Below are 26,192 nucleotides of genomic sequence, written 5' to 3' on the forward strand. Positions count from 1 at the left end.
CTGGTTACCCTCTCCAAGTCTTGCTCAGTTCTGGGCTTGCCCTGAATTTCTGGTCTTGTTGCTGGTTCCTGTGGCTCCTCCCAGCCCTCCACACTCCTCACATTTTGCCTTCAGCCCTTCCCCATGTCTCCCAACGCAAGTCTTCTCTACCAGTCCAACCCTGACAGTTCAGGGCTCTGCAGCTGCAGGCCTTTGCTCACTCAATCTACACAGAATGCCCTCAGATCCCCTTCAGAGACTGTTCCATCCTCGGTCCCAGCACTTTGAGGCAAGTTCCATGCCTCAGTCTCCCCGTCTATGAAATGGGGATAACAGCACCTACTTTGCAGGGTTGTTATGAAGATTAAGTGAATTACTGTCTGGAAGAGGTTCAGATCAGTGCCTGGAGTTTAGGAAGAACTGGGTGAGGGCTTCCTATTACCATATCCATCTGAGAGTGCATCCAGCCCAGGCATTCCTAACTGGGGGCCTAGCTGGGTTTCTCTCACTTCTTCCTGAGGTTAAGTGCAAACTCTTGAGGACAGATGCCATTTCTACAGAGGAAGAGGGCACAGCTTTCAAAGAGGTCTACAACCTACAAGTGTTAGTTCAGAAACTTCACTTTTCAGGCACTGAAAGAAAAAGTAACCTGTCCAAGGCCACAAGCTCTAAGAGGCCTGAGCTTTCCACACTTTTGTGAAAAGATGACCACATTTCCGAGCTGGTCCTTCCACATGCTCAATGACCCAGTGGGCCAGACACACAGAGAAGCAACATTTCTGAAGATTTTACAAAGTCACAGGACAAAGACCAACAAACCCAGGCAGGAATAAGCCTCGGAGGCTGCGTGACCCAGTGGTCTCCCACCCCCAGGCTCCTAAGATGACTGATAAGGGAAGAGCTACATCAGGACAGAAACTGGAGCTTCCCGCCTAGACCCACTGGCACATGCAGCCACCTGGTTAAGAGATTCAAGATACTGTGTCATCAAAAGAACCAAAACAGAGTATCTTTTTCTTTAAAAAAAAGAAAAAAGAAAAGGGGAAAAGTATAAAACATTGAAACAAAACTTTGGAAGTTCATATCTCTCAGAAGGTCAGAGGTGGGCCAGTGAGCAGAGTGGGAACTGTGATCTCTGTGCCCTTTGTTAAGCAACAGAATCAAATATTTGTTTCCTCCCCCACAGAGTAACCATTAACTCCTACTGCCTGTTCTCATGTGACATGGCCGCAGCAGGAGGGCTTCAGGTGCTTGTGCTCAGCCTAACTCTGCTGACACCTCTGCCCACCTGGTCTGGCTGGCCCCCAAGAGACTCAGCCCACCTTTTCCAGAAGTTCTGCTGACACGGCAGGTGTGGAGAGGCCAAGTCGCTCATCCAGGACCCTATACACAGGGTCAGGCATCCAACCCTGGCCCTGAGACCCTTAGAACCTAAGTGCTTACAAACAACCCCACCAGGCATGGCTCCTCCAAAATGCAGTGTCCTCTGAGGATTTCTTCTGCTCATTTATTAAACTCCAAGTGACAATCACCAAGCACACGCACAAGTTCACAGGCACACGCGTCAGAGAACCATGGGGGTCAAGGATCCCGGAACTCAGTGACTAGAGGGTTCCCCCCCACATGCTCCGGGCCTGCCAAACCTGCTCTGCATGGAACCCTCCCTGGGGCCAAGGGCTTCACGGAGCTCACCCTTTCCTCCAGGGCAACAAAGGGCCCACATGGCACATCTCCTCGCCGTGCATGAATGATGTCCATGATGACGCAGGAACGTTTATGTCTTTATCATCCCACTGTGGGGTGCTGGGGCAAACTGCCAGAGTCCTAGAAACCCTCAGGCCTCCAGGGGCTGGGAGGGGCCCTGACCTCCAGGCTGAGGGGAGGAGGCTCCCAGGGGATGAGGAGGCACAAGGCAGTCCAATCCCTGGCTCCCAGCACACTCAGGAGAAAGTCCGCCTCGTGGGGTAGGGAGGAGAGCACAGGCAAAGGTAGACTGCTCCCTGGCATGCCCGCGACATTCCACTATCAGAGCAAAGAACTATAAGGCAGTCAGCTGCCAGTCCCCCCTCTGCCTGGGCCTGTGAAAGCCAACCCCATTAGTGCCTGAACTCAGATAACCAAGGCCCACAGCACAGGTGCCGAACCACCTTGCTGACAGAGGACAGGGCTTTCCACCTGCCCACTGGGCCTCCGTGCCCCCGGGGACAGCCCCTCAGAGTCCCCATGTGACAACACACACGTGAGTGCTCATGACTCGAATAATGAGGGAGAACTGGATGCAGAAGCAGGGGCTTGGCCAGAAGGCAGTTAAAATGGGAGCTTGAAAATCCCTCATGGAAACAAAGCTGGACACTGGCCTGGCACAGGACTGGGCAGCCAGGGCGTCCAGCTGGGGAAAAGTAACTTCTATAAGGACCACACGGGAAGAACTGCCTCAGGCAGAGACAGGACAAGATGGAGACCAGTCTTGGCACGGTGGCACTGCAGCAGGGACAGGCCCACAGCAGGGACAGGCCTGTGCCGGCTCCAGACACTGAGGGCTGCAGCTCCAAGGCCCAGGCACCAACCAGAGCCCCCAGGCTCACCTGCAGGGGGATTAAAAGGGCACCCACCCGGCCACAGTCAGAGGTACTGGGGCAGAAGGTGCAGGGCCAGCTGAGTCAGACCACAACCCTGGAGCCACCCCTGAGGGAAGCGGAGCGAGGTCCCCAGGGGGTTGGGGCTGGACTTAGAGAAAAAGAGGGGGTGATGTGGCCACAGCTGGCACAGACCTATAGGACAGAGTGGGAAGAGCTGAGGCACAGCGGAGTCTGCAGAAGCCCTGTGGCCTCAGAGGGGCATTTTTCTGTCACAGGCAACATGGAACGAGCGCAGATGTGCGTGAATTGCGGACTAGTAGGTACTCACCACAGCGATCACTGGGATGAGGACACCCAGGTTCCCCGCGCTGCTAGAGGCCTGCAGGAGACAGAACTGGGTCACTGATGGCACATGCTCCTTGTATTAAAAACACACAACACAGTGCACAAAAGCCAGAGTTCCTGACTAAAAGAAACAGTGAAAGAGACACAGAGACGTGAAAGAGGCATAATCTCAGTAGCAGAAAAGGAAACAATCTGAATGTCCAACATGAGAACCATCACATAAGTCATGACAACTCTGCACAAATACCACACAACTGCTACAAAGATGATGTACAGAAAAACAGTCACCCGCAAAGTGCCCACAGAAAACATTTGTTTGCTTGTGTTTTTAGGGCCGCACCCGTGGCATATGGAAGTTTCCAGGCTAGGGGTCGAATCAGAACTGTAGCTGCTAGCCCACACCACAGCCACAGCAACACCATATCTGAGATACAGTCACAACCTATTCTGCAACTCACAGCAATGCTGGATCCTTAACCCACTGATCAGGGGCCAGAGATCAAACCCACATCCTCATGGATACTAGTCGGGTTCTTAACCGACTGATCCACAAAGGGAACTCCAGCAAAAGTTAAATGTAAAAGAACCCCAACTATGTAAAGTAAATATATCTGCATTAAAAAACCTAAAAGGAAGTTTGTCAAAACATTAACAGTGATTGTATTTGAGGAGAGTGAATTCGGTGCTTTTTATGTTATTATCACAGGTTTCTGTATCTCTCCTATGATAAACACATTCTTTCCATGTTTAGGAAAACTGGGGGGCTACTTCAAAATAACTAGTTAAGAGGAAGGGCCCCTGGCCAGAGTCGCAGGGGCCACACAATGGTACTGGTGGACATCTCGGGCTTAAGGAGCACAGCCCAAGTGCACTGGGTTTAGTTCCTGTATCTGTGAGGTGTGGGGTGACCCCACCAGCCAGACCTGTCCCAGGCTGCACAGTGGCCGCTTCATCTCTGGAGCTGAATGGGCTCGGAGCCACCTGCCCAGCTGCATGGCCTTGAAGCAGTGGGGACAGAGCCCTGAACTGGGCTCCCCACACCTCTTAACTCATAACCTCAGTTCCCGGTCTTGGGCATGTTGGCCGGGCCCCTCACCACTCCTCCATGTCCACCGCCGCCGCCGAGGCCCCTGTGGGACGTGCAGCAGTGGCCCCACAGACACCTGCCTTGTCACTGCAGGGGGTACCCATGCACAGCCCCATCCCAGCCCAGGAACAAGGCCGAGCCCCTTGTAGGCTGTGTAAGCCCCAGGAAACCTGAGGAACCAGGCGCCCGGCTCGCTGTCAGGGCAGCCAGGTCTGGACGGAGCAAGGGTCAAGGGTCCCTGCCTGCACCTGCTACTGTCCCTCCATGTGAGCACTGTTTCTCCCGAGACTCTACCTTAGACATCACTTCCAGAGACCTCGCTGCCACCCGAGGCCCCTGCCTCATTCCCCTTTCACTTGAGCCTGCCTGTTGCCTCTGCAGCCTGGTATGGGGACAAAGCTTGGGAAGCTGTGGCGGCAGTCACATCTGACCTCCCCCCACCCATCTATTCCCTGGCTGACTTCATACTCCAGGCAGGGCTGGACAGCTGCAGCAGACTGCAGGATCCACAGAGTAGAAGCATAAGCAATCGGGCCTTTGCAGAAGAACAGGCTGACCCCTGACCCAGAGACACAGTAGGTAGGTGCACAGTAACTATCTAAGGGGGGAGAGGAACAGGAACAGAGGTGGAAGGAAAAGACATGGAAGAGGGCCTGGCACCGACATGACGCTCACAGGGAAAGTGATGGGGCAAGAGGCTAAATCTGCCTCTTTGGGGTTCAAGACCCGACACCTGTCTGTCCCTATGGACAGCCTCCTCTGAACAGCCTGAGATCAGGTCCAATCTGTGTTGAGATGACAGCATCCCTGCCCCGCCCAACCCCCAGGAAGGAACCAGCCTGCTCTGTCCCTGATGTCTCTGGATGCAGGAATAAAGTGTCCACTGGGCCTGGAGAATGGCCCTACCTTCAGGGCGGGCCCCTTCTCGCTGGCCCTCTCGCTGGCCCGCTTGCCCTCCAGCCCCAGCTGCACAAACAGCTCCAGCAGATTCATGAGCAGCTCATCCACCAGGTGCTCATCCTGGATATTGGCTGCAATGTTGGCTAGGGCATTGATCACTGCCAGCGAGCAGTGCCTGTGGAGAGAGATGACATGGTCACTATTCGGGGGCCTGCCTCCCCATGCCCTTCCATGCTGTGAACAAGGAACCCTGAAGGGAGGGACACGTTACTGTGGATGACGGCCCTGCACCCCCTGGGAAGCATTGAGTACATGGCCTGGCCCCGAACTCAGGGAGCAAAGGCAGCCATGACAAAAGGCACCCCTTTCAGGCAAATCCTACGGAGGTGAGGGCAACGAATGAATGGCAGTATATGCCTCCTCCTGCAGGGTTTGGGGGACAAGTCACCTTTGGGGACAAGGTCAGAAAAAGAAATGTGAGGCGCAGGTGATGTGCTAGCAGGTGTGGACATGCCTAAGCCCCACACACAACAGGGGCCAGGTGGAGAGGCAGAGGCAGGGTCAGAGGTCAGAAGCAAAGACAGGGAGCGCTTTGGGAGACAACTGCCCAGTGGACACAGCAAGGACATCCAGGGTGACATGCAGACAATGCTGGTAGCAGGGTGAGGTGTGCTGCTCTGTAAAAAAGTGGTTGCCCATGGGCACTGTGCCTGCTGGGCATTGGGGGTAGTGTTGGAGAGGGTAATGAGCTGTGGATGTCAGCTTGGGAGCTGCCTGTGGGGACTTGTTCTCGCCTGATCGCCTGGGTTTCTAGCTTGTAGTGCTTTTGTTTTGTTTTTACAGCTACGCCCGTGACATGTGGATTTCCCAGGCCTGGGATGGAATTGGAACTGCAGCTGCCGGCCTACACCACGGCCACAATAACACAGGATCCAAGCCACACCTGCAACCTATATCACACCTCACGGCAACACTGAGCAAACCTGCATCCTCACAGACACTATGTTGGGTCCTTAACCCTGTAAGCCACAACAGGAGCCCTTTGCAGTGCTTTTGTAAGAAGAGATGTTTATTTAAAAGACAAATCCCCAGAGACTTTCCAAAGGCTCCTGAGTGTCAAGGCTGAGCAGAACTACCTGTAGCCGTGGTCCTTGTAATCTTTGGTGGCCGAGTACACGACAGAGCTGGCCTTCACACTGATCTGCTGGAAGAGGTTCCACACCTCCTGATAAATGTATTGCTGGAAGAGATCGAGGGGCACAGTGACCACACCATGACTCCTCCAAGGAGGCCCCCATGGGACACCCACAGAGCTCCAGAATAAGGGCCTGAGGGGCTGAAACAGCAGCAAGTCCACCACTTCCTAAAGATTCAGGCAAACCTCGACTTAAACACCTAAAGGAAGGGATCTTTGATGTCCCTTTTACTATGTTTCATTAACGCCAGCAAGAAATGAGTTTACCCTCCTCGCCCCCAGCACTCATAGAACATAGCACTATTCTCTTTTACTTGGAAACAGTCTCTCCGTCAGTGTTAAGTGAGTTGGGTGCACTGAACTCAACTTCAGGGTATGTTTAATCTGTCTCTCTACACTCCCGGTAGTCACACAAGTCAAGGAAGCACACCCAGGGTGAGTAGGTCCCCCCCTTCCTTACGTTTCCGGTGATGACCAGGCAGCCCAGTTGGTCAATGATGAGCACGTCCAGAGGGGAGGGAGGCTGGCAGAATTTCTGCTGTAGAATCTGCAGAATTGGCTCCATAACCTTGGGGGTATCCCTCAAGGCCACTGCAATGTGGCCCAAGGCTCGTATGGTATGGTCGGGAATCAGGTGGGCGTCCCTACATGAGGGAAGAACAAATGTGCCCTGATGAAGAGAAACCAGAGGCCGGGACCTGGATCCCAGTGTCCTCAGTCTCAAAGGAAGCAGCAGCAGAAACACAAAGTCCCCAGCAGCAGGCAGGAAAAATGACATCTTTACTCCCAAAGTGTTCTGGTGGACATTCCAAGGTGGGCTTTGCCTGGACATAGTGGGACAAACCCAATGCCTGACTCTCCAAGGTACAAGAAAGCTGCACAGACGTGCACATGCCAGCTGCCCCTACCAGCCTGCACAGAACTTGCTGTCCCCACACCCCCCTGTCCCCTGGGACGGGACGCACTTGTCGTTCTCCTGGGAGATGTAGAGCCGGTTCGAGAGGCTGGCCAGGAAGGCCTCCACAATCACTGCGTCCACCGTCAGGCCAGCTTTCAGGCACCTGAGCCAGGAGGAAATCCATGCTGTTAGGCATCCCAACAACCATGTGAGTGTTCTCTGCTTGGTTTATAGTTTTTCCTGTCTCAGGTCTGCAGGGTTTCAGGCACTGCTCTGAATATTCTTCCCAGAAATCTGAATGAATGTCACTACGCAGAATAAATAAAAGATCCGCTGTAGGTTCTGCCCACTTAAATATCTCAGTCAGAAATAATAACTTCATTATTTTGCCCAGAACAGTTTCCTTCAGAATGTCATACTCAAACTCGTTCCAATGTAAAATCCCCCATTCCTTAACAAAAGTCACATAACTAACTGACTCAAAAGACAAATGGCCCCAAGGTGACTGAAGGAATATTAAAATGGCATTCCAATGTTTTAACAATTTGGAGAAATACCAATGTTCTAGAGAAAAGGGGAGATCTATAAGAGCCCTGGAGAACACGAAGTCTTGCAGGCCTCTCTCACTCCCTCTCCTTGGCTCCTGGGCCTCAGAGCCAGAGGGTCCGACAGGGGGGCCAGGCTATATCTCAATATGGCCTCTGCAACCAGGGGACCAGGATTCGGGGAGACACAGTTCCAGCAAATCAGAATGTACTCAACTTCCCAGTTTGGAGAGCAAGAGCTCATCCAGCGGGAACCTGTGTAAAAGGGACACTTGGCATGCAAAGCCTTACCCGTGCAAAATATTACACAGAAAAGAAGAAAAAACCTGACAAGTAGTTACTCTGAATAAGGGGCTGATGGATAATTCTTTTCTTTCTATACACGACAGGTTTCCTTTGTTTTTTTATGGTATTTATGATCAGGAAAAGAAAGGAAGGAAGTCTTATTTTTCAAAAGCATGTACCAGTCTCTTTTTAGACCCCATGCAGGTTTAGAAGACCTGGTGATAAGCTTTGCTGAATTTCGAGCATTTCGAGAGCCCTCTGCCGCGGCCCCACCTGCAGATGTTGTCAATGGCAATGTCCCGCAGCTGCTCGTACATGGAGGGCTGGCCCTTCTTTCCTGATAGGACGTTCAGGGTTGACTCGGAATGCTCATTCGTTACGCTGATTTTTATATCATTGCCAGCAACTGAATGTAAGAATGCACATGTATATCTGGTTAAGCCTATCACTTTCCATGCCCTTGACTAAAATTCAGAAAGAAAATAACAATGTTGATCATTTTTCACTATAAAAGCAATCACTCTAAAAAGATTTCATTGGAGTTCCCGTCGTGGCTCAGTGGTTAACGAATCCGACTAGGAACCATGAGGTTGCGGGTTCGATCCCTGGCCTTGCTCAGTGGGTTAAGGATCCAGCATTGCTGTGAGCTGTGGTGTAGGTTGCAGATGCGGCTCAGATCCCACGTTGTTGTGGCTCTGGCGTAGGCTGGTGGCTGCAGCTCTGATTCGACCCCTAGCCTGGGAATCTCCATATGCTGCGGGAATGGCCCTAGAAAAGGCAAAAATACAAAAAAAAAAAAAAAAAAAAATTCACCAAGCACTTCAGAACCCAAAGTGCCCGAGAACAGAAAAGATGAAACAAATGTTTTAATCCAAAGGAAGAACAACACTTAAGTTACAAAGTAATGAATACATAAAACCCCAATTTCTCAAGAAATGGTTCAAAAGTTAAGGAACAGCCCCAGGAGTGAGGCAAAGTCACATCCGAGGGAATCGAGGAAGCCAGGGAGGGTTGAGGGAGCAGGGGGGCCAGGGCACCAGGGCCCCAGCCCCTCCTCTGTGAGTCTGGGTCTCTCCAACTGAAGGGAGAGGGTAAATGCACCTGTCCTGGCAGGACCGTGGGCAGCCTGGTGGTATTACACCAGCGCCTGAGACCACAGCAAATATTTAAGTGCCATCAGGCAGTGCAGGTCACCAGCTGTTCTCTAGGCCCCCTTCCTAGCCTGAGGGAACAGAGTTCCAGTCCCAGCATCTGGACAGGTGGGACTCTCTGCAGGCTGTACCGGTGAGAGGAGGTGCCAGAAAGAGCGGGGTGGGAGCCTGAGACGGGGACACGGAGGGAGGCCTAGTGTTCCAGGGGGTTTGCAGGGAGAATCACAGAGGAGGGGGCAGAGGAGGAGGGGGCAAAGGAGCGAGCGCAGGGCGGGTGGCACATAGCTCAGCCATGCGTCTCGGCCCCAGAAGCGACCTGTTACCTGTGTGGTACTGACTGTGGCACTTGTAGAGCTTCACTAGCACGGGGGACGGGACCACCAAGAAGTCTCGCAGGGACGGTGTCACTGAGTGCACCACCACCGGGAACCTCTCACACAAGCGGCCCAGACCCTGCAATGCATGAGGACTGTCAGGCGCCAAGTCCAAGGCCAAAGCTCCCGGGGCTACCTGGCCAAGGGCAAAAAGGCAGGATGGGGATCCCCCTCCACCCATGAGGAGACTTGCTGAGAGAAAGAAGTGTGCCCATCTCTTCTGGAAGCAAATTAGCAGAGGAAGAGCACAAAACATTACTTATAAATAACATGGAGTCACTGGGGTAAAAGTCTTGGCAAAAGGGAGCTGGCAGATGTCAGGAGACATTTTCCTGCTTGTCCACAGGCTCGTGGTTGTGGGCTCAAGCCACAGCCCACCCCTCCATGGGCCTGAGAATACCCGCAGACACAGGGCAGCCCCACAAAGCAGGACCTACCTGGCCCGCTCACAGAAGGCCCAACTCAGCATTGGCAGTGCCCTCGGCCCCTCACCCCCGTCTCAATGTGAACTTGTCCACAGCAGGCTCTAATTCAAGTTCCTACAGGCAGCAGCGCAGACCCCCCCTGCTGGCACCAACACAGCCTGGATGTGAAAGGAAGGCCCTGCTGGCACTCCAGCCCTGAATGGGACCAACCTGCAGACAGCAGATGAGCAGAGGCAAGTGTGCAATGATGACCTTGCTGGACGTCTTGGACTGCAGCTTCTCAGACAGCTTGATGCACAGATTTTCTGCACCTAGTTCAGAACCAGAGGAGGCTGTGAACCTTGAGCAAAAGCCAGCACTTGCTAAGACTCGCTCAGCAGTTCCTATGTAATGAAACTATGCCCCTGAGACACGTTCTCTGCAGGGCTCACTGACTCTGTGAGCAGTGACCCTTGGCAGTGTTTGGAGGCAGGCGTCCCAACTCCTCTCTTGCTTCTATAACACTATTCTGCAGGGTGGGGCTATCACCCCTGCCAGTCCCCGGCCCATCCCACATCCCCCGTGACCCCTCTCCTGGACCAGCACCCTCTCCTCCAGCCCTGACCTCCCTCCTCCCTGAGGGCCATGGAGGCAATGGGAGGCACAGCAAGCTCTCACCCTGCTCGTCCTTCACGGCCCACACCATGAGGTCCACACAGGCAGCGCTGGCCTGGCAGCGCAGTTTCAGGGGGCTCAGCTCACTGTGGCTGCGGTCGGCGTCGTGTAGGATCTTCTGCAGCTCTCCCTGGCTGCTGTTGAACTGCTCCAGCACGAAGTCGTGGACCTCTTTCACGAAGGAGGGAGGCAGGTCTGCAGGAGTGAGAGCAAGCAGGCATCATGGCCACAGGCACTGGCCAACACCCAGGAAGAGGGCCTTGTGACTGGCTACCAAGCTCCCAGGTACCCACTGGGGAGAGCTTGGACAGGCGGGCATGGCTGCCCCTGCACACCTGTCACTCAGAGGAAATGGTCATTACCCAGCAAAGTGAGAGCCCTACTTTGTTTTAAGCCATCACTGTACTCAAATCTGACTATGAGAGACACATAAACTGGGCCGTGTCATCACTGGAACCAGTCTAATTAAGGAGGAACAGCGTTCCCATTGTGGCGCAGCAGAAACGAATCCAACTGGGAACCATGAGGTTGTGGGTTCAATCCCTGGCCTTGCTCAGTGGGTTAAGGATCCAGCATTGCCGTGAGCTGTGGTGTAGGTTGCGGACGCGGCTGGGATCCTGCATTGTTGTGGTATAGACTGGCAGCAACAAATCCGATTCGACCCCTAGCCTGGGAACCTCCTTATGCTGTGGGTGTGGCCCTCAGAAATAGACCAAAAAAAAAAAAAAAAAAAAGGAAGAGCACTTCTGTGGTGTTTTTCTAAAAAGGTAGTCAGTTATCAGATGAGGGCAAAGCTGGATATGGCCCAAGGGAGGACCCCCCCTGCCATGGGTAAGCACCCAGGCCTCGAAGCCTTTCCAAGCTCCCACCCTGGGGCCTGGGCAATGTAGGAGAACTGCATGACACAGACTGGCCAGGAAGCCAGCAGTGCCTGCTGCCCTCCGGGAATCCCACCTCATGGGGGCCCTGACCAGACTCAGTTTCTGAGAGTGCTAGGACTTGGACTGGGATGATGACCAAGGAGACTATGGAACATTCCCAGGACCCACATGGTCATCAAAACCTTCATTCATGAGTTCCTGCTATGGCTCAGCAGTAACAAACCTGACTAGTATCCACAAGGACAAGGGTTTTTTGTTTTTGCTTTTTAGGGCCGCACTCATGGCATATGGAGGTTCCTAGGCTAGGGGCTGAATCAGAGCTGCAGCTGCTGGCCTATGTCACAGCCACAAAAACTCATGATCCAAGCTGAGTCTGTAACCCACACTACAGCTCACAGAAATGCTGGATCCTTAACCCACTGAGTAAGGCCAGGGATCAAACCTGCACCCTCCTGAATGCTAGTCAGATTTGTTAACTGCTGAGCCATGAGAGGAACTCCAAGGACGAGGCTTTGATCCCTGGCCTCGCTCAGTCGGTTAAGGATCTGGTGTTGCCATGAGCTGTGGTGTAGGCCAGCAGCTGCAGCTCCAATTTGACCCCTAAAGGCTGGGAACTTATATATGCCATGAGAGCGTCCCTAAAAAGACACAAAAAAAAGACAAAGAAAAAGAAAACAAACAAGAAAACATGCGTTCATGAAGAGCACCCAGCAAACTAAGGGAAGAGCCTCAGAAAAAGTGCTTAAAACACACAAGAGAGCCTGGCAGGAACTGCTAACTCCGAGTACACCTGCTTCCTGACAGGTTATCTCTCGGTGACGAGATCACAAGTACCTCCTTCTCTCAAGGGCAGATGTGTGAAGCTGCTCATGTGCCCAGTGACCAAGACAACACCACATCGAGATCAGACCTCAGCTGTGGAAACACCCAAGAGGCCACTCGGACGCCACTCCCAGGGGTGCAGGTCCTCGGGTAGGTGTCTGGCTTGCTCCTCCCCAGGAACGCACTGCCCCCTGGGTCCGCTCACCTTTCATGTAGTGTAGAGTGTCCCGCAGCATCTTGAACATGGCCACGTAGAGCGGGTCACTGCAGGTGCTATAGTAGAGGTCAGCACTGGGGTTGGCCTGCGGGCAGAGACGCGTGAGCCCACAGCCCTTCCCCCGCCTCTCCCAGTGCCAGATAGGCCTTCGGGGGAGCAGTCCTTGGGCCCTGGAGGAGGAGCCACCTCCTCTGGCTAAAAGCTCACCCCCTCTGGCCATCCTGGAACATGAGGGCCACAAGACCAAGTTTTACCCTGTCTTCTTGGTGGGAAATAGACATGCAGCCAGGGTGCCTTCAGATGCAGCTATGTTTTCTAAATAAAATTCACTTTAAACTTTCTTTAGCACTCTTACCTAAAATGCAGTGCTTTCCTTCCAGGGAAAAAATTCACACAAAGTCTAAGGAGTTAGTAAGATGCAGTTAACCCCCCACCGGGTGCCTGTGCTACCAGTGCTAGTGGAATGGAAAGGCACGGTATACAATCATTCCAAGACAGGTAAACACAGAGAGGGACGAGGAGGCAAATCTGTCACGGGATCAGAGGTAGGAGGGCCTGGGAAGTGCCAGAGCATGTGCAGGGCAGGATGTAACCTGTGGCACAGGAACCCTCCTGGGTCCCTCATGGCTCCCTCCCCACATCTAAGGAGACCAATGGGTGCTGCGGATTTAGTAAGTGGGTGAGGGAGAGAAGGCAGGGCTTAGCAAGATCTGAGCCTGAACACACACAGCAGTCATCAGCCTGGCCAGCTGCAACCTCTCAGATCCTGACACTCAAAAGGGGACCGACCCAAATGTTCCCAGTGTTTCTCCAAACAACAACATTTCAGGATTTTATAAACAATGCTGCAGGCCTTGGCTGCAAACACGTTAAAGACAAAGTAGCCCAGGTATAGCCCTCGCACACTCACAAGCCAGGCCAGCCTGTGCCCAGTGAGGAGGAGAGGCTGCCAGCCTGAGCAGCAGCCTGCAGGCACCAAAGGAACAAGTGAGGGCCAGAGAGGGGCCAGGACAGGGCCCAGCGCCTACACCAACCAGGGGGTCGGGAATCAGGCAGTCCCCCAAGCCTCTGTCTTCCACTTGCAAAGTGGGCATGCTGACCACTGCTCAGAGGCACTGGCAGTGGCATTTTAAAGAAGCCAGGCACAGAGTGAGCCCGAGGAGGCTGGGCACTGCCCTTTGGGACTGAGGACATTCACAGAGGGCGCACGGGGGACCCCTCCTCACAGCCCTGAGGGGGACATACCTCCATGACGCTGGCAACAACTGCATCCAAGGATTTAAGGACAGGCTCCTCAACAATTTTTTTCACCTGCGAGGGAAATGGGAGCTCGTGAGCCCCCGTAAGCCAGGGAGAGATGGTAACACAGTTCTTCCTGCTCAAGAGTGAACTGCACTGATAGTAAAACCACGGACACCCTCATAGGGATGAGAGGGAAATGCCAGACCAACACATGCAGTGCTGGAGCTCTGTGGCTCCAACACAGTGTCCTTAGTTCTGCCATCACCTAGATCATCTTTTCTGACCCTAGATGGCAGTGAAATCAACAAAGAAAAGTGACCAACTCCCTCAAATCTGGGGATACGAGATTTCCACTTCCAGGAGGTGAAAGCATTCAGACTCCAGACAGACCAACTTTTTACCCAAGCCCCTCTGGGCAGGGCAGATGCCTTCACAGCCCATCCTTGGGTGCCACCAGAAACCTCCCTCCTCCCCGGCTGGTGAGCTGGCTCTTCCAAAGCTGCAAGGAATGCAAACTGCAGTGCACTTTAAAGTTCCCACAGAAGCAACGACTCCCACCAGTTCTCTGGACCAGACTCAGCACAGGAGTGACCTGTTTTCTCCACTGCAGAACCACCTGATAAAACTGCCCCCATGGCAGTACTTTAGGAAGGTTATGATCAAAATGATAGACAAGGGTAAACAGCAAGCCAGGAGAAGAAATTAAAAACAATTTACCTTGGAAACTTAAAATACACTGGAAAAAAAATTCCCCTAAAGGACTCAAAACATCTCGTCTTCAATTGGAATTTCTGACTTGATACTAAACAGGCTGGCTAAGAAGGTACAGCCACCTTTCTGCTGGGACACGATGGTGATGTACGCTGGGGGAGTTTCAGAGGAATTCACCCCAGCCCCTCCTACCACACCAAGGCTGGGGGTCCCCACATGGTGACTCCATGGATGTCAACTCCTTCCTTCTTTAATCTGAAAACTAACTCTTCTGCTGTGCTGTGAAAGACTGAAAGATTCCTAGTTGTCCTTTGAAAAATCACAGGCTGACAGCACCAGCAATTTTAGCAGCTGATACACAGATGGTCTCTTTGTCCCTCAACGCCCTACTTACCAAGTTCAAGAGTTCTCGGAGCATTTCCAGGGGAATACTGAACTCTCTGCAGGTGGTGCCATTGAACAGCGGAGAAATGGAGAAGCTGGAACTGACAGTGGAAAAGTAATAATCGGGCTCAGGGGCACTCCCATCAGGCAAGTAGGAGGCTGCCGGGGGAACCAGAAAGTCAGAACCAATGGAAGCATCAACTTTGCTTTCGCTTATGCTCCAATGATATTTTTAAACTTGGAAGTAAAGGCTAATATGATCTAGCAATCCCACTTCTGGGCATCTATCCAGACAAAACTCTAATTCAAAAAGATACATGCAACCCAATATTTACTGCCTCACTATTTACAACAGCTAAGACATGTAAACAGCCTAAGTATCCACTGACAGAGGAGTGCATAAAGAAGATGTGGTACACGTATATAATGGAATACTACTCAGCCATTAAAAAAGAATGAAATAATGCCATTTACAGTTACATGGATGGACCTGGACCTAAGATTATCTTTTCTTTTTCTTTCCTTTTTTTTTTTTTTAGGGCTGCGCCTGCAGCACATAGATGTTCCCAGGCAGGGGTCAAATCAGAGCTATAGCTGCTGGCCTACACCACAGCCACAGCAACATGGGATCCGAGCTGCATCTGCAACCTATACCACAGCTCACGGCAATGCCGGATCCCCATCCCACTGATCGAGGGCAGGAATTGAACCCGAATCCTCATGGATCCTAGTCGGATTCATTTCTGCTGCGCCACAAACGGAACTCCATCTAGAGATTATCATACTAAGTGAAATAAGCCAGACAGAGAAAGACAAATATGTAAGATATCACTTATATATGGAATCTAAAATAGGACACGAAGTTTTTTACAGAACAGAAATAGCACCCTAAACACAAAAACTATTACTCATCGTTATCATTACTTTCTTTAATATTATCTATGGACTTAATGACCTTAAAAAAAAGAAACAAGAGGACCTACCACTAGTATTTCCTCTGAGAACCAGTGCTTTCACAGGTTATTGTACTAAAGTTCTGATGGCAGGCACCTGGGGCCTATATGTTATTTTCTCCACTTTTCTATTTGAAATATTTTTAAATTAAGTTTTAAGAAGTTTAATGGAAAATAGGAAATAAGTGGCTTCGAGAAGCCTCAAACCCAAGAGGCATGAGAGCAGTCTGAGCCCCCACACCACAAGAGTCCCTGGGAACCTGCCAGCAGCCGCAAGGTCCACACTTTCCGCAGAAAGATGAAGCCCACCTTCAAAGTAGTGAAAAGCAGATCCTCCAGGGGAGCTGGGAGGGGGCATTCCACGTTCAGGGCTGACCTGGAAACACAACCACATCACAGATCAGAAAGGCCAGGCAGGAGTTCCCTGGTAGCAGAGTGGGTTAACGACCGTGTTGTCACTGCAGCAGGTTGGATCACTGCAGTGGCACGGGTCTGACCCCTGGTCCGGGTACTTCGACATGCCATAGGTGTGGCCAAAAAAAAAAAAAAAAAAATTCCAGTGTCTAGCCATATAGTATATAGTGGATCACTGAACAACGTATTCTGTGTTTGCTGGCTCCAGCTTGCTCCAGGAGTCAATTACACAGTTCCTATGGGCACCAAGGCTGTCTCCAACTCCAAAGAGGGCTGGCACCCGACAGTGAGGAGATACCACTTCATGCCCAGGGAAACCTCGGGATTAAAGAGAACTAGAAGGAGCACCTCTTGCTCCCTGAGTTCCCTGGGGCTACCAGCACAGCTCTGCCCACCTGTGAGATGCTGGACACGCTGCTGGTCTTCCTCTTGAGGGTGCCCTCCTGGCACACTGTCAGCAGGTTGCTGGGGAGGATGGAGCGGAAGTCGTTGAAGGACCGTCTCCTCACACCTTCCAGCTCCTCGGGGACTCGGAGGGAGTGAGGAGGGACTTTCGGAAAGAGCTTGGAGAGGAGAGACTCTTCTGTGTTGCTGTACCGCCCGAAGGCCCTCGAGATTCCTATCAGGCATGGGATTGCGTACTTGCACAGGTATTCTGTAAGACAAAGGGGGACCTCACGTTTCATGCCCCCACCAACAAATCTAAGGGCCCCAATATGCCACACAACAGGCCAGCTTCAAGTGCTACCTGCCTGTATTTCCAAGCTGTACTCAACAACAGCTGTGGACATTGTCCATCCCACAGGGCTGCTCTGTGTGGCAACCACTCCTGGCACATCCAAAATTGATCACTAAGTCACCTAAACAGGCTCCTTGACAGTACTGCACAGTGCACTTATTCCTTCTGGGAGCATGCTGGCAGGCTTGCAGCACAGGAAAAATGACCTGCAGATATGTTCCACGTAGTGAAACTGAGCCTGGAAGGATAAAGTGGCCCAGCATTCAGGGAGCAAAGCTATGCCTATGACCTTGTGTGGCCTCTCAGGCAAGAGGCAACCAAGGCTTCAATCCACCAGCTACACAGGTCGCAAAGAACAGAAAAGCCAAGGAAAGGAGACCATTAAAAAAAAAAAAAAAATTATACCTTTTTCTTGAATCTCCAAGGCCTGGCACATTCCCAAAAGGACATGCAAAACCTGCAAAAGTGCCTCTAAAATCTGTAAACAGAAGAAAGAGAACACACAAACTTAAACACAAAATCAGATAAACACCAGAGAGTTAATTCAGAACTAGTAGGAGCCTTAGATACTCTTGTCCAGCTTCATCTGACACACAGCTGGACGCTCGATGTGGACGCTCAACCGAGGTGCTGGGCAGTGGCCCTCCCAGGGAAAGCATCACCCCCTCTGGCTGGCCCAGGGTCCTCTGACCTGGGCCACTCCTTCCTCCATCTCTGGAAACAGGAGAGAGGCCCCCAACCCCTTTTCATGGCTCATCCTGGTTCCTTCCATCAGTCCCTTATGATTCAAGTCCTTGCCAATGGCCTCTGATCTCACTGTGGTCCAGTCAGAAACCCTCTGTGGCTGTTCACACCACTGACCCAGGGATGCTGGGAGTCACCCCCAATGGCCACCAAACTCACATACTCCAGACGTCCATGACATTGTCAGACATGACCTGAGCTTTCCACCAGCCCTTCATGTGGCTGGATGAACTCACAGGTAAAGAAAATACTCGCACACGCTGCCCTAAGCTGTAACCCCTCTACCTGTGGGGTTGGGGTTTTGCCTGTCACTGAGCCCTACACAAGCTCCTAGCCTTGGCTTTAGTTTATACTGTGGGTCCTCAATTCCCAGCTTGGCACTATCAGCAGACAAGGTTAACTGGCTTTCCAGATCTTCGCTCATGATCCTGGCTGGTCCTGGCAGTTCCCAGTCTACTGCAGTAGGCGGCGACCGGAGGCCCTGCCAAGTGCCCTTGGGGTGGTCCTTCAGGTGGCTCTGTAAACCTTCCCACTGTTTTGGCCTTTGGCCCACAGCACAGACCCAGGATGTCAGGAGAGCTGTTTGTCCAGGGCTCTGATGAAGATTGGCCAGACAAAACCCATCTTGTTTCCCTCGTTACCAGTCTTCGGGAATCCAGGCAGAAAAACAAAGTTGGTCTGAGATGACCTGTTCATCATCAAGCCAACTGTCTCATGTTTTGCTACTGCTAAATGATGCTGAGTAAGTAAAAGCTTGAGAAGTGGTACTCGCATTTATTAAAGTTATGCCACCACCTTCTGTGATGACCTCTCTATTTTGGCAAGCATTATTGATAGAAAAGCCCATTAGCTTTTTATTTTTATTTTTATTTTTTTTATTTTTTTTTGTCTTTTGTCTTTTTGTTGTTGTTGTTGTTGTTGTTGTTGCTATTTCTTGGGCCGCTCCCGCGGCATATGGAGGTTCCCAGGCCAGGGGTTGAATCGGAGCTGTAGCCACCAGCCTACGCCAGAGCCACCGCAACGCGGGATCCGAGCCGCGTCTGCAACCTACACCACAGCTCACGGCAACGCCGGATCGTCAACCCACTGAGCAAGGGCAGGGACCGAACCCGCAACCTCATGGTTCCTAGAAGGATTCGTTAACCACTGCACCACGACGGGAACTCCGGATTAGCTTTTTAAATAATAATTATATGTGATTCTAGAGTATCTAGTGATCCTTAGCCAACCTACAACAAAATAAAGAACCTACAGTAGGAGTTCCCATTATGGCTCAGCGGTATAGTATCCATGAGGATTCGGGTTTGATTCCTTGCCTCAATCAATGGGTTAAGGATCTGGCGCTGCCATGAGCTGTGGTGGAGGTCACAGAGGCAGCTCAGATCCTGCGTTGCTGTGGCTTCGGCGTAGACTGGCAGCTACAGCTCCAATTCAACCCCTAGCCTGGGAACTTCCACATGCCTTTGGTGCGGCCCTTAAAAAAAAAAAGAACCAATACTAAAAAGGAGGGTGGAAACTAATGTAATGGCAGAAATAGTGACAACAGAATATACAGTTCAATATTAAGGAAAGATTTTAAAAATTAAAAAAAAGATTCAGGAGCTCAAAGAACATATGCAGCTGGAACATTTAGAATGTAGGCAAGCATCCAGCCATTCCTCAGCAGGATCAGAGGTTAGAAGCATATGAAAACTGATTCTCAAAACAAGAAATCTGGTTAAGAAAAAGTTTATGTTATGATTGTATTCCTTGTTTAAAAGGAGTTCCCGTAATGGTGCAATGGAAATGAATCCGACTAGGAACCATGAGGTTGTGGGTTCAATCCCTGGCCTCCATCAACGGGTTAAGGATCCGGCATTGTCGTGAGCTGTGGTGTAGGGCGCAGATTCGGCTCACATCTGCCATTGATGTGGCTGTGGTGTAGGCTGGTAGCTATAGCTCCAATTAGACCCCTAGCCTGGGAACCTCCATATGCTGTGGGTGTGGCCCTAAAAAGATGAAGAAAAAGAAAGAAGTATGAAATACATTTAAGTAGCATTTCCAACAAATTAACTAAAACTAAAAAAAAACTGTAGCACTTAGAGGAATAGCTCCAGCTTTCTAGAAAATTCTCTTCTATGGAGTTCCCGTCATGGCGCAGTGGTTAACGAATCCGACTAGGAACCATGAGGTTGCGGGTTCGGTCCCTGCCCTTGCTCAGTGGGTTAACGATCCGGCGTTGCCGTGAGCTGTGGTGTAGGTTGCAGACGCGGCTCGGATCCTGCGTTGCTGTGGCTCTGGCGTAGGCCGGTGGGCTACAGCTCCGATTCAACCCCTAGCCTGGGAACCTCCATATGCCGCGGGAGCGGCCCAAGAAATAGCAACAACAACGACAAAAGACAAAAAAAAAAAAAAAAAAAAAAAAAAAAGAAAATTCTCTTCTCTGAACAACTTCAATCCCCAACATGAAGGCAGATGAGCTGCATCCATGCAGCTGAGGAAAGCTGACTAAGATCCAGAGGGAAGTGGGTGACTAAGCGCTGTGAGCAGGAATATTTCTTGGGTGTGTTATTAAGAGTATTAGGAAATACAGGGAGTTCCCGTCGTGGCGCAGTGGTTAACGAATCCGTCTAGGAACCATGAGGTTGCGGGTTCGGTCCCTGCCCTTGCTCAGTGGGTTCACGATCCGGCGTTGCCGTGAGCTGTGGTGTAGACTGCAGACGTGGCTCGGATCCCGCGTTGCGGTGGCTCTGGCGTAGGCTAGTGGCTACAGCTCGGATTCGACCCCTAGCCTGGGAACCTCCATATGCCGTGGGAGCGGCCCCAAAGAAAAACCAAAAAAAAAAAAAAAAAAGGAAATACAGGAGTTCCTGCTGTGGTGCAACAGGATCAGTGGGGTCTTGGGAGCGCTGGGACACAGGTTCAATCCCCAGCCTGGCACAGTGGGTTAAGGATCTGGAGTTGCCACAGCTGCAGCTTAGGCTGTGACCATGGCTCGGATCTGATCCCTGGGGCCTGGGAACTCCATATGCTGAGGGGCGCCCAACAAAAAGAAGGAAGAAAAGAAAAAAAAAAAAGATGAAATTCATCAACGTAAACAACCACTTCTTTCTTTTTTAAGTCCTGTATCATTTTGGCATTCTCAGGTCTTACAGAAATGCACATTGATTGATTCACCACACACTTACCTCATCCCTAAGGGAAGGGTCCCTATAAGCCACATCAGACAGCAAAGTTACCAGGCAGAAGCTGAAGCTCTCAGCAACTGGGAGGGAGCCTGGAAGCAGAAAGACAGGACTCAGATCATCACTGTGAGATGTGGGCCACACCAACTGAACACCCAGCCCAGCTGTTCCCTCTACACGGCCAGCCAAGGACCAGCTTAGAATGGAGGCGGCCCTCATCAGGATGAGCTGCAAAAGAACTGATATGGGCCTGATGTGCTCGCTGAGAAACACCCTTACCTTTCTTTTAATAAAATCTTTGGTTCAGTAAACTTTAAATGTTTCCTGAGCTAACATGTAGTCTGAGATTATAGAGCCTCTCAGTCTGACAGATTCCATGTTCTATTCCTGATCTAAATAAAAGAGAAAAGTCAAAAACAAAAAGACAACTTACAGAATGGGAGAAAATAGTTTCAAATGATGCAACTAACAAGGGCTTAATCTCTAGAATATACAAGCAACTTATACAACTCAACAGCAAAAAAGCCAATCACCCAATGGAAAAATGGGCAAAAGACCTGAATAGACATTTCTCCAAAGATGATATACAGATGGCCAGCAAACACATGAAAAAATGCTCAACATCGCTGATTATAAGAGAAATGCAAATCAAAACTACCATGAGATACCATCTCACACCAGTCAGAATGGCCATCATTAATAAGTCCACAAATAACAAGTGCTGGAGGGGTTGTGGAGAAAAGGGAACCCTCCTGCACTGTTGGTGGGAATGTAAACTGGTAGAGCCACTATGGAGAACAGTTTGGAGATACCTTAGAAATCTATACATAAAACTTCTATATGGCCCCGCAATCCCACTCTTGGGCATATATCCAGACAAAACTCTACTTAAAAGAGACACATGCACCCACATGTTCATTGCAGCACTATTTACAATAGCCAGGACATGGAAACAAACCCAAATGCCCATCAACAGATGATTGGATTAGGAAGATGTGGTGTATATACACAATGGAATACTACTCAGCCATAAAAAAAGAATGACATAATGCCATTTGCAGCAACATGGATGGAACTAGAGACTCCCCCCCAGCACTTGTGAAAAGAGTCAGAAAGACAAAGACAAATACCATATGATATCACTTATAACTGGAATCTAACATCCAGCACAAATGAACATCTCCACAGAAAAGAAAATCATGGACTTGGAGAATAGACTTGTGGCTGCCCGACAGGAGAGGGAGGGAGTGGGAGGGATCGGGAGCTTGGGGTTATCAGATACAACTTAGAATAGATTTACAAGGAGATCCTGCTGAGTAGCATTGAGAACTATGTCTAGATACTCATATTGCAACAGAACAAAGGTAGGGGAAAAAATGCATACAGGTAAGAATAACTTGATCCCCATGCTGTACAGCAGGAAAAAAAACCCAAAAAAAAAAAAAAAGTCAGTCTTTTATATATACATACATATATATTTTTTTTGGGGGGGGCGCTTTTTAGAGTTGCACCCATGGCATATGGAAGTTCTAGGCTAGGGGTCAAATCGGAACTGTAGCCACTGGCCTACACCATAGCCACAGCAACGTGGGATCTGAGCCATGTCTGCAACCTACATCACAACTCATGACAATGCTGGATAGTTAACCCATTGAGTGAGGCCAGAAATTGAACCCACGTCCTCATGGATACTAGTCAGGTTTGTTACTGCTGAGCCACAATGGGAACTCCTACAATGTATTTTTTTTTTAAGCGTAGGTGGAGTGTCACTGAATCATGAACCCGATGTTGGAGTTTCCTGGTGTCAGAGTGGGTTAAGAATCTGGCATTGTCACTGCTGTGGCTCAGGTTCTTTTTTTTATTTTGTCTTTTCAGGGCCACACCCTGGGCATATGGAGGTTCCCAGTCTAGGGGTTAAATCAGAACTGTAGCCATTGGCCTATGCCCCAGCCACAGCCATGCTAGATCCAAGCTGTGCCTGCGACCTACACCACAGCTCACAGCAACACCAGATCCTTAACCCACTGAGCAAGGCCAGGGATCGAACCTGCTTCCTCATGGATGCTAGTCAGATTTGTTTCCACAGAGCCATGATGGGAACTCCATGGCTCAGGTTCTTGATGAGAGGATGGGAGATGTTTCACGGAGGCAAAATGTCAATACCAACTACTACCACTTTATTTTTGTTTTATTTTATTGTTTTTGTCTTTTTAGGGCCGTACCCGCAGCATATGGAGGTTCCCAGGATAGGGGTTGAATAAGAGCTGCAGCCGCTGGCCTACACCACAGCCACAGCAACGAGGGATCCAAGCTGTATCTTCGACCTACACCACAGCTCACCACAACACTGGATCCTTAACCCACTGATCGAGACCAGGGATCACACCCATGTCCCCACGGTTGCCAATTGGGTTCGTTAACTACTGAGTCACGACAGGAACTCCAATTACTACCACTTTAAATTGAAGTAAAGTTTGTATTTTCTTAGATAAATGGAGAAAATCCTAAGAGCATCCAGAGATGTGCTATGTTCCTTGTACGTTTTTGAGCCCCTTTTTTTTTTTTTTTTTTTGTCTTTTTGTCTTTTTGTTGTTGTTGTTGTTGCTATTTCTTGGGCCGCTCCTGCGGCATATGGAGGTTCCCAGGCCAGGGGTTGAATCGGAGCTGTAGCCACCGGCCTACACCAGAGCCACCGCAACGCGGGATCCGAGCCGTGTCTGCAACCTACACCACAGCTCACGGCAACGCCGGATCGTCAACCCACTGAGCAAGGGCAGGGACCGAACCCGCAACCTCATGGTTCCTAGTCAGATTCGTTAACCACTGCGCCACGATGGGAACTCCCTTGAGCCCCTTTCTGACTGACCCTCCTGGGAGGGAGGTTCCCAGGAGCAGGGCCTTGAGGTCAGAAAGGGAGCACGGCACTCAGCAGACCAAGAGCAAAGCAGCAACTGTACCCATGTGCCCCTGTGTGCCTGCTTGTGCCCCATGTGCCTCCAGGAACTGAGAACTGCTGCTGTGGGGCCTTCACTACTAACTACTTAATCAGTCTAGAGCCTGAACACTGACACCAGGACACAGCACGTGGCAGGTGACCAGGGAGGCCCACTTCCACACCTGTGACTCTCAGAGGCAGCTCTGGGTCCTCCTCAAACTGCAGTGTGGCCAGAACCTCCAGGAAGGCAAGTTGGACAGCAGTCTGCCTGCTTCCCGCCCCAGAACTGCTAACTCGGTAGTTCCAGTGTGGGCTGTGACTTGTCTTCCAACGGGCTCCCAGGGGACGCCGAAGCTGTAGGTCCAGGGACAGCCCTTTAAAGCACTACTGTTCTGGAGTTCCCATCATGGCACAGAGGTTAACGAATCCGACTAGGAACCATGAGGTTGTGGGTTCGATCCCTGGTCTTGCTCAGTGGGTTAAGGATCTGGCGTTGTCATGAGCTGTGGTGTAGGTTGCAGATGCAGCTCAGATCCTGCGTTGCTGTGGCTCTGGCATAGGCCAGTGGCTACAGCTCCGATTAGACCCCTAGCCTGGGAACCTCCATATGCCGAATGAGCGGCTCAAGAAAAGGCAAAAAAGACTAAATAAATGAATAAATAAATAAAGCACTACCGCTCTGAAGCATGAAAGCGGAAGTGATGCTGCCATAGTAGAGTGAAATATCACCTCACAATGGGAAATGTATACATCTCTAACAATGTCTGAATAACATTAAACTTTCTTTCTAGTAAGTCTATGTCTATAGAAGTGATATTTGTTCTGAAATAAAGCAATCAACATCTTCCAGTGTGCTACTTCTTCCAAAGCAGAGAACAGTGGTGAACATAGGTGTCTGACTTCTCAGCAATGCTCTATTTAATTTGTAGTCCTTCACATTCCAGGATACATTCATGATTTGGGGGTCTGCCAGTTTTAAGCACAGTAAGACACCAGAAATAATGAAAAACCAAAAAGGTCAAGAGCAACACCGCCAGGCATAACCAAGATATTCACAAGAACAGCAAAATCTCCAGCAGACTGATCCCACCTAACAAAGCCAGGCCACCAACAAAAAGGACAAGGGCCTTCTTTGCAGGCACTAACCCTCTGCTAGATCCAAGTGGGGGTGGCTCAGGCCTCAGAGAGAGAGAGATTACAAGGAAACTTCAGTCCCATGGGTCATGAACTCTGAAATGTTAGAGATTTCCAAGCTGATTTGGCGGCTTTGGGAAGTCATGAGCATTCTGAGCATCTAGCACAATGCCTGGCATATAGTGGACTTCTGTAAATATTTTGGAAGGGAAAGGAGGAAGAAGGCAAGGAGGGAGGGGGGAAGGATGGTGGAGGAGCAGAGAGAAAAAGATTATCTAACTTTCTCTTTGATCTTCTAGAGAGATCAACATCAAATACAAGTTAAAAAGCAATACACCTTAATTTACTCCATTTCTAAAGATGCAGAATTCAACTGAAACCCAGCAATATCAAGGAAGGGGTACACCTATGTACGGTGAACTCGTGGTTGAGATCTGAATACCCATCTCACCACCCTTCCTTGTTGAGATGGAAAAGTGCCCTCACTGAGGTCTGAGCCCATCTACCCAGGGGAATAGGCCAGTTCAGTGACAGCAGCAGACCTAATTCTGGCCAGAGAAACGTGAACCAAGCCTTCTGGGAGTCCTAGTGTTCCTGCTTAGCCGTGCCCACCCCACCCTGGGCTCTGGTCTATAGCGAAGAAGCACAGCCCATGCTGCTGCAGGCACGCAGCTATCCCACAGCTGGGAGCAGAACCAGCTAGAAGCTTCCTAACTGCTGCATCAATGCAGTGAAACACTTGATCCTTCACAGACAGTAAACAGTCGTGCTTCCCAGCATTCCACGAAACATTAAGCAAAATTACCTCTGCCTTTCCGAGCTGTGCTTTCTTCCACCCAGTACACTTTCGGAAGACCTTTAAGAAGTCGAAGAAGGTAAGGAACCACCGAATCTTTGTGCTAAAAAAAGATAAGATTATGTTTAATTAAAGACACAACTGGTAGCTTTTTAGTATAGACTGAGCCCAAAGCAAAGCACACCCGTAGTCTAATCATCTCAGAAAAGTGGGCTAGTCTGGAGGCTGTCTGACAGGAAGTCTAACACCAGCCCTTTTGCTGCTCAGTGTCCAGTCTGGCGCAGGCCTCTGGAAGAAGGCATTTATGTGCACACTCAAAGCTGCACCTTGAGAGGTGTGCAAGGTCCCCAAACCCAAACCTGGGCCTTGGGACCAGAGCCTCTGGATTGGAGAGAAGCTCACAGCCATGGGCTTCCAACCTGGTGATGCTTCTGCTGTTCATGGCCTTTGTGTTCTTTCCTCCTGAAAAACTTTTCACTTCGTATTTCCTTCTGCTCCCTTCAGATGGAGTATCAGACTTCACAGCCATGCTTAGCAATGGAAAAACTACTTCCATCTAGTTTCCACCTAGCCAGTTAGCACATGACCCATAACCACCCCCCACTGGCTTATATAGCTGCCCCTGTGAAAGTCAGGATG

General features: G+C 50.5%; 1 protein-coding gene across 10 annotated transcripts in view; it reads right to left on the bottom strand.

Annotated features, from left to right (window-relative positions):
- Positions 1-26,192, bottom strand: part of PI4KA (phosphatidylinositol 4-kinase alpha) — a 102,249-nt gene that overhangs the window by 46,742 nt on the left and 29,315 nt on the right. For 6 of the 10 annotated variants that reach the window (XM_084993990.1, XM_084993988.1, XM_013983181.3 and 3 more), the window contains 17 exons: positions 25,563-25,656; positions 20,692-20,780; positions 17,186-17,258; positions 16,437-16,696; positions 15,937-16,003; positions 14,685-14,833; positions 13,583-13,648; positions 12,326-12,422; positions 10,421-10,612; positions 9,974-10,074; positions 9,288-9,417; positions 8,087-8,219; positions 7,051-7,146; positions 6,546-6,729; positions 6,027-6,130; positions 4,897-5,065; positions 2,887-2,937 (listed from right to left, as the gene is read on the bottom strand). In XM_084993990.1, coding sequence (XP_084850116.1) covers positions 2,887-2,937; positions 4,897-5,065; positions 6,027-6,130; positions 6,546-6,729; positions 7,051-7,146; positions 8,087-8,219; positions 9,288-9,417; positions 9,974-10,074; positions 10,421-10,612; positions 12,326-12,422; positions 13,583-13,648; positions 14,685-14,833; positions 15,937-16,003; positions 16,437-16,696; positions 17,186-17,258; positions 20,692-20,780; positions 25,563-25,656 — 2,055 coding nt within the window. Of the gene's footprint in view, positions 1-1,671; positions 1,795-2,886; positions 2,938-4,896; positions 5,066-6,026; positions 6,131-6,545; positions 6,730-7,050; positions 7,147-8,086; positions 8,220-9,287; positions 9,418-9,973; positions 10,075-10,420; positions 10,613-12,325; positions 12,423-13,582; positions 13,649-14,684; positions 14,834-15,936; positions 16,004-16,436; positions 16,697-17,185; positions 17,259-20,691; positions 20,781-25,562; positions 25,657-26,192 lie in introns of those variants that run through there. The other 4 variants (XM_084993991.1, XM_013983179.3, XM_084993993.1 and 1 more) reach the window with 2 other exon arrangements.

Source organism: Sus scrofa, chromosome 14, assembly GCF_054392235.1.
Source record: "Sus scrofa isolate SSC_HxYL_T2T_F1_AM1 chromosome 14, Sscrofa_HxYL_maternal_Yorkshire_Landrace_v2.0, whole genome shotgun sequence".
NCBI classification, from domain to species: domain Eukaryota; kingdom Metazoa; phylum Chordata; class Mammalia; order Artiodactyla; family Suidae; genus Sus; species Sus scrofa.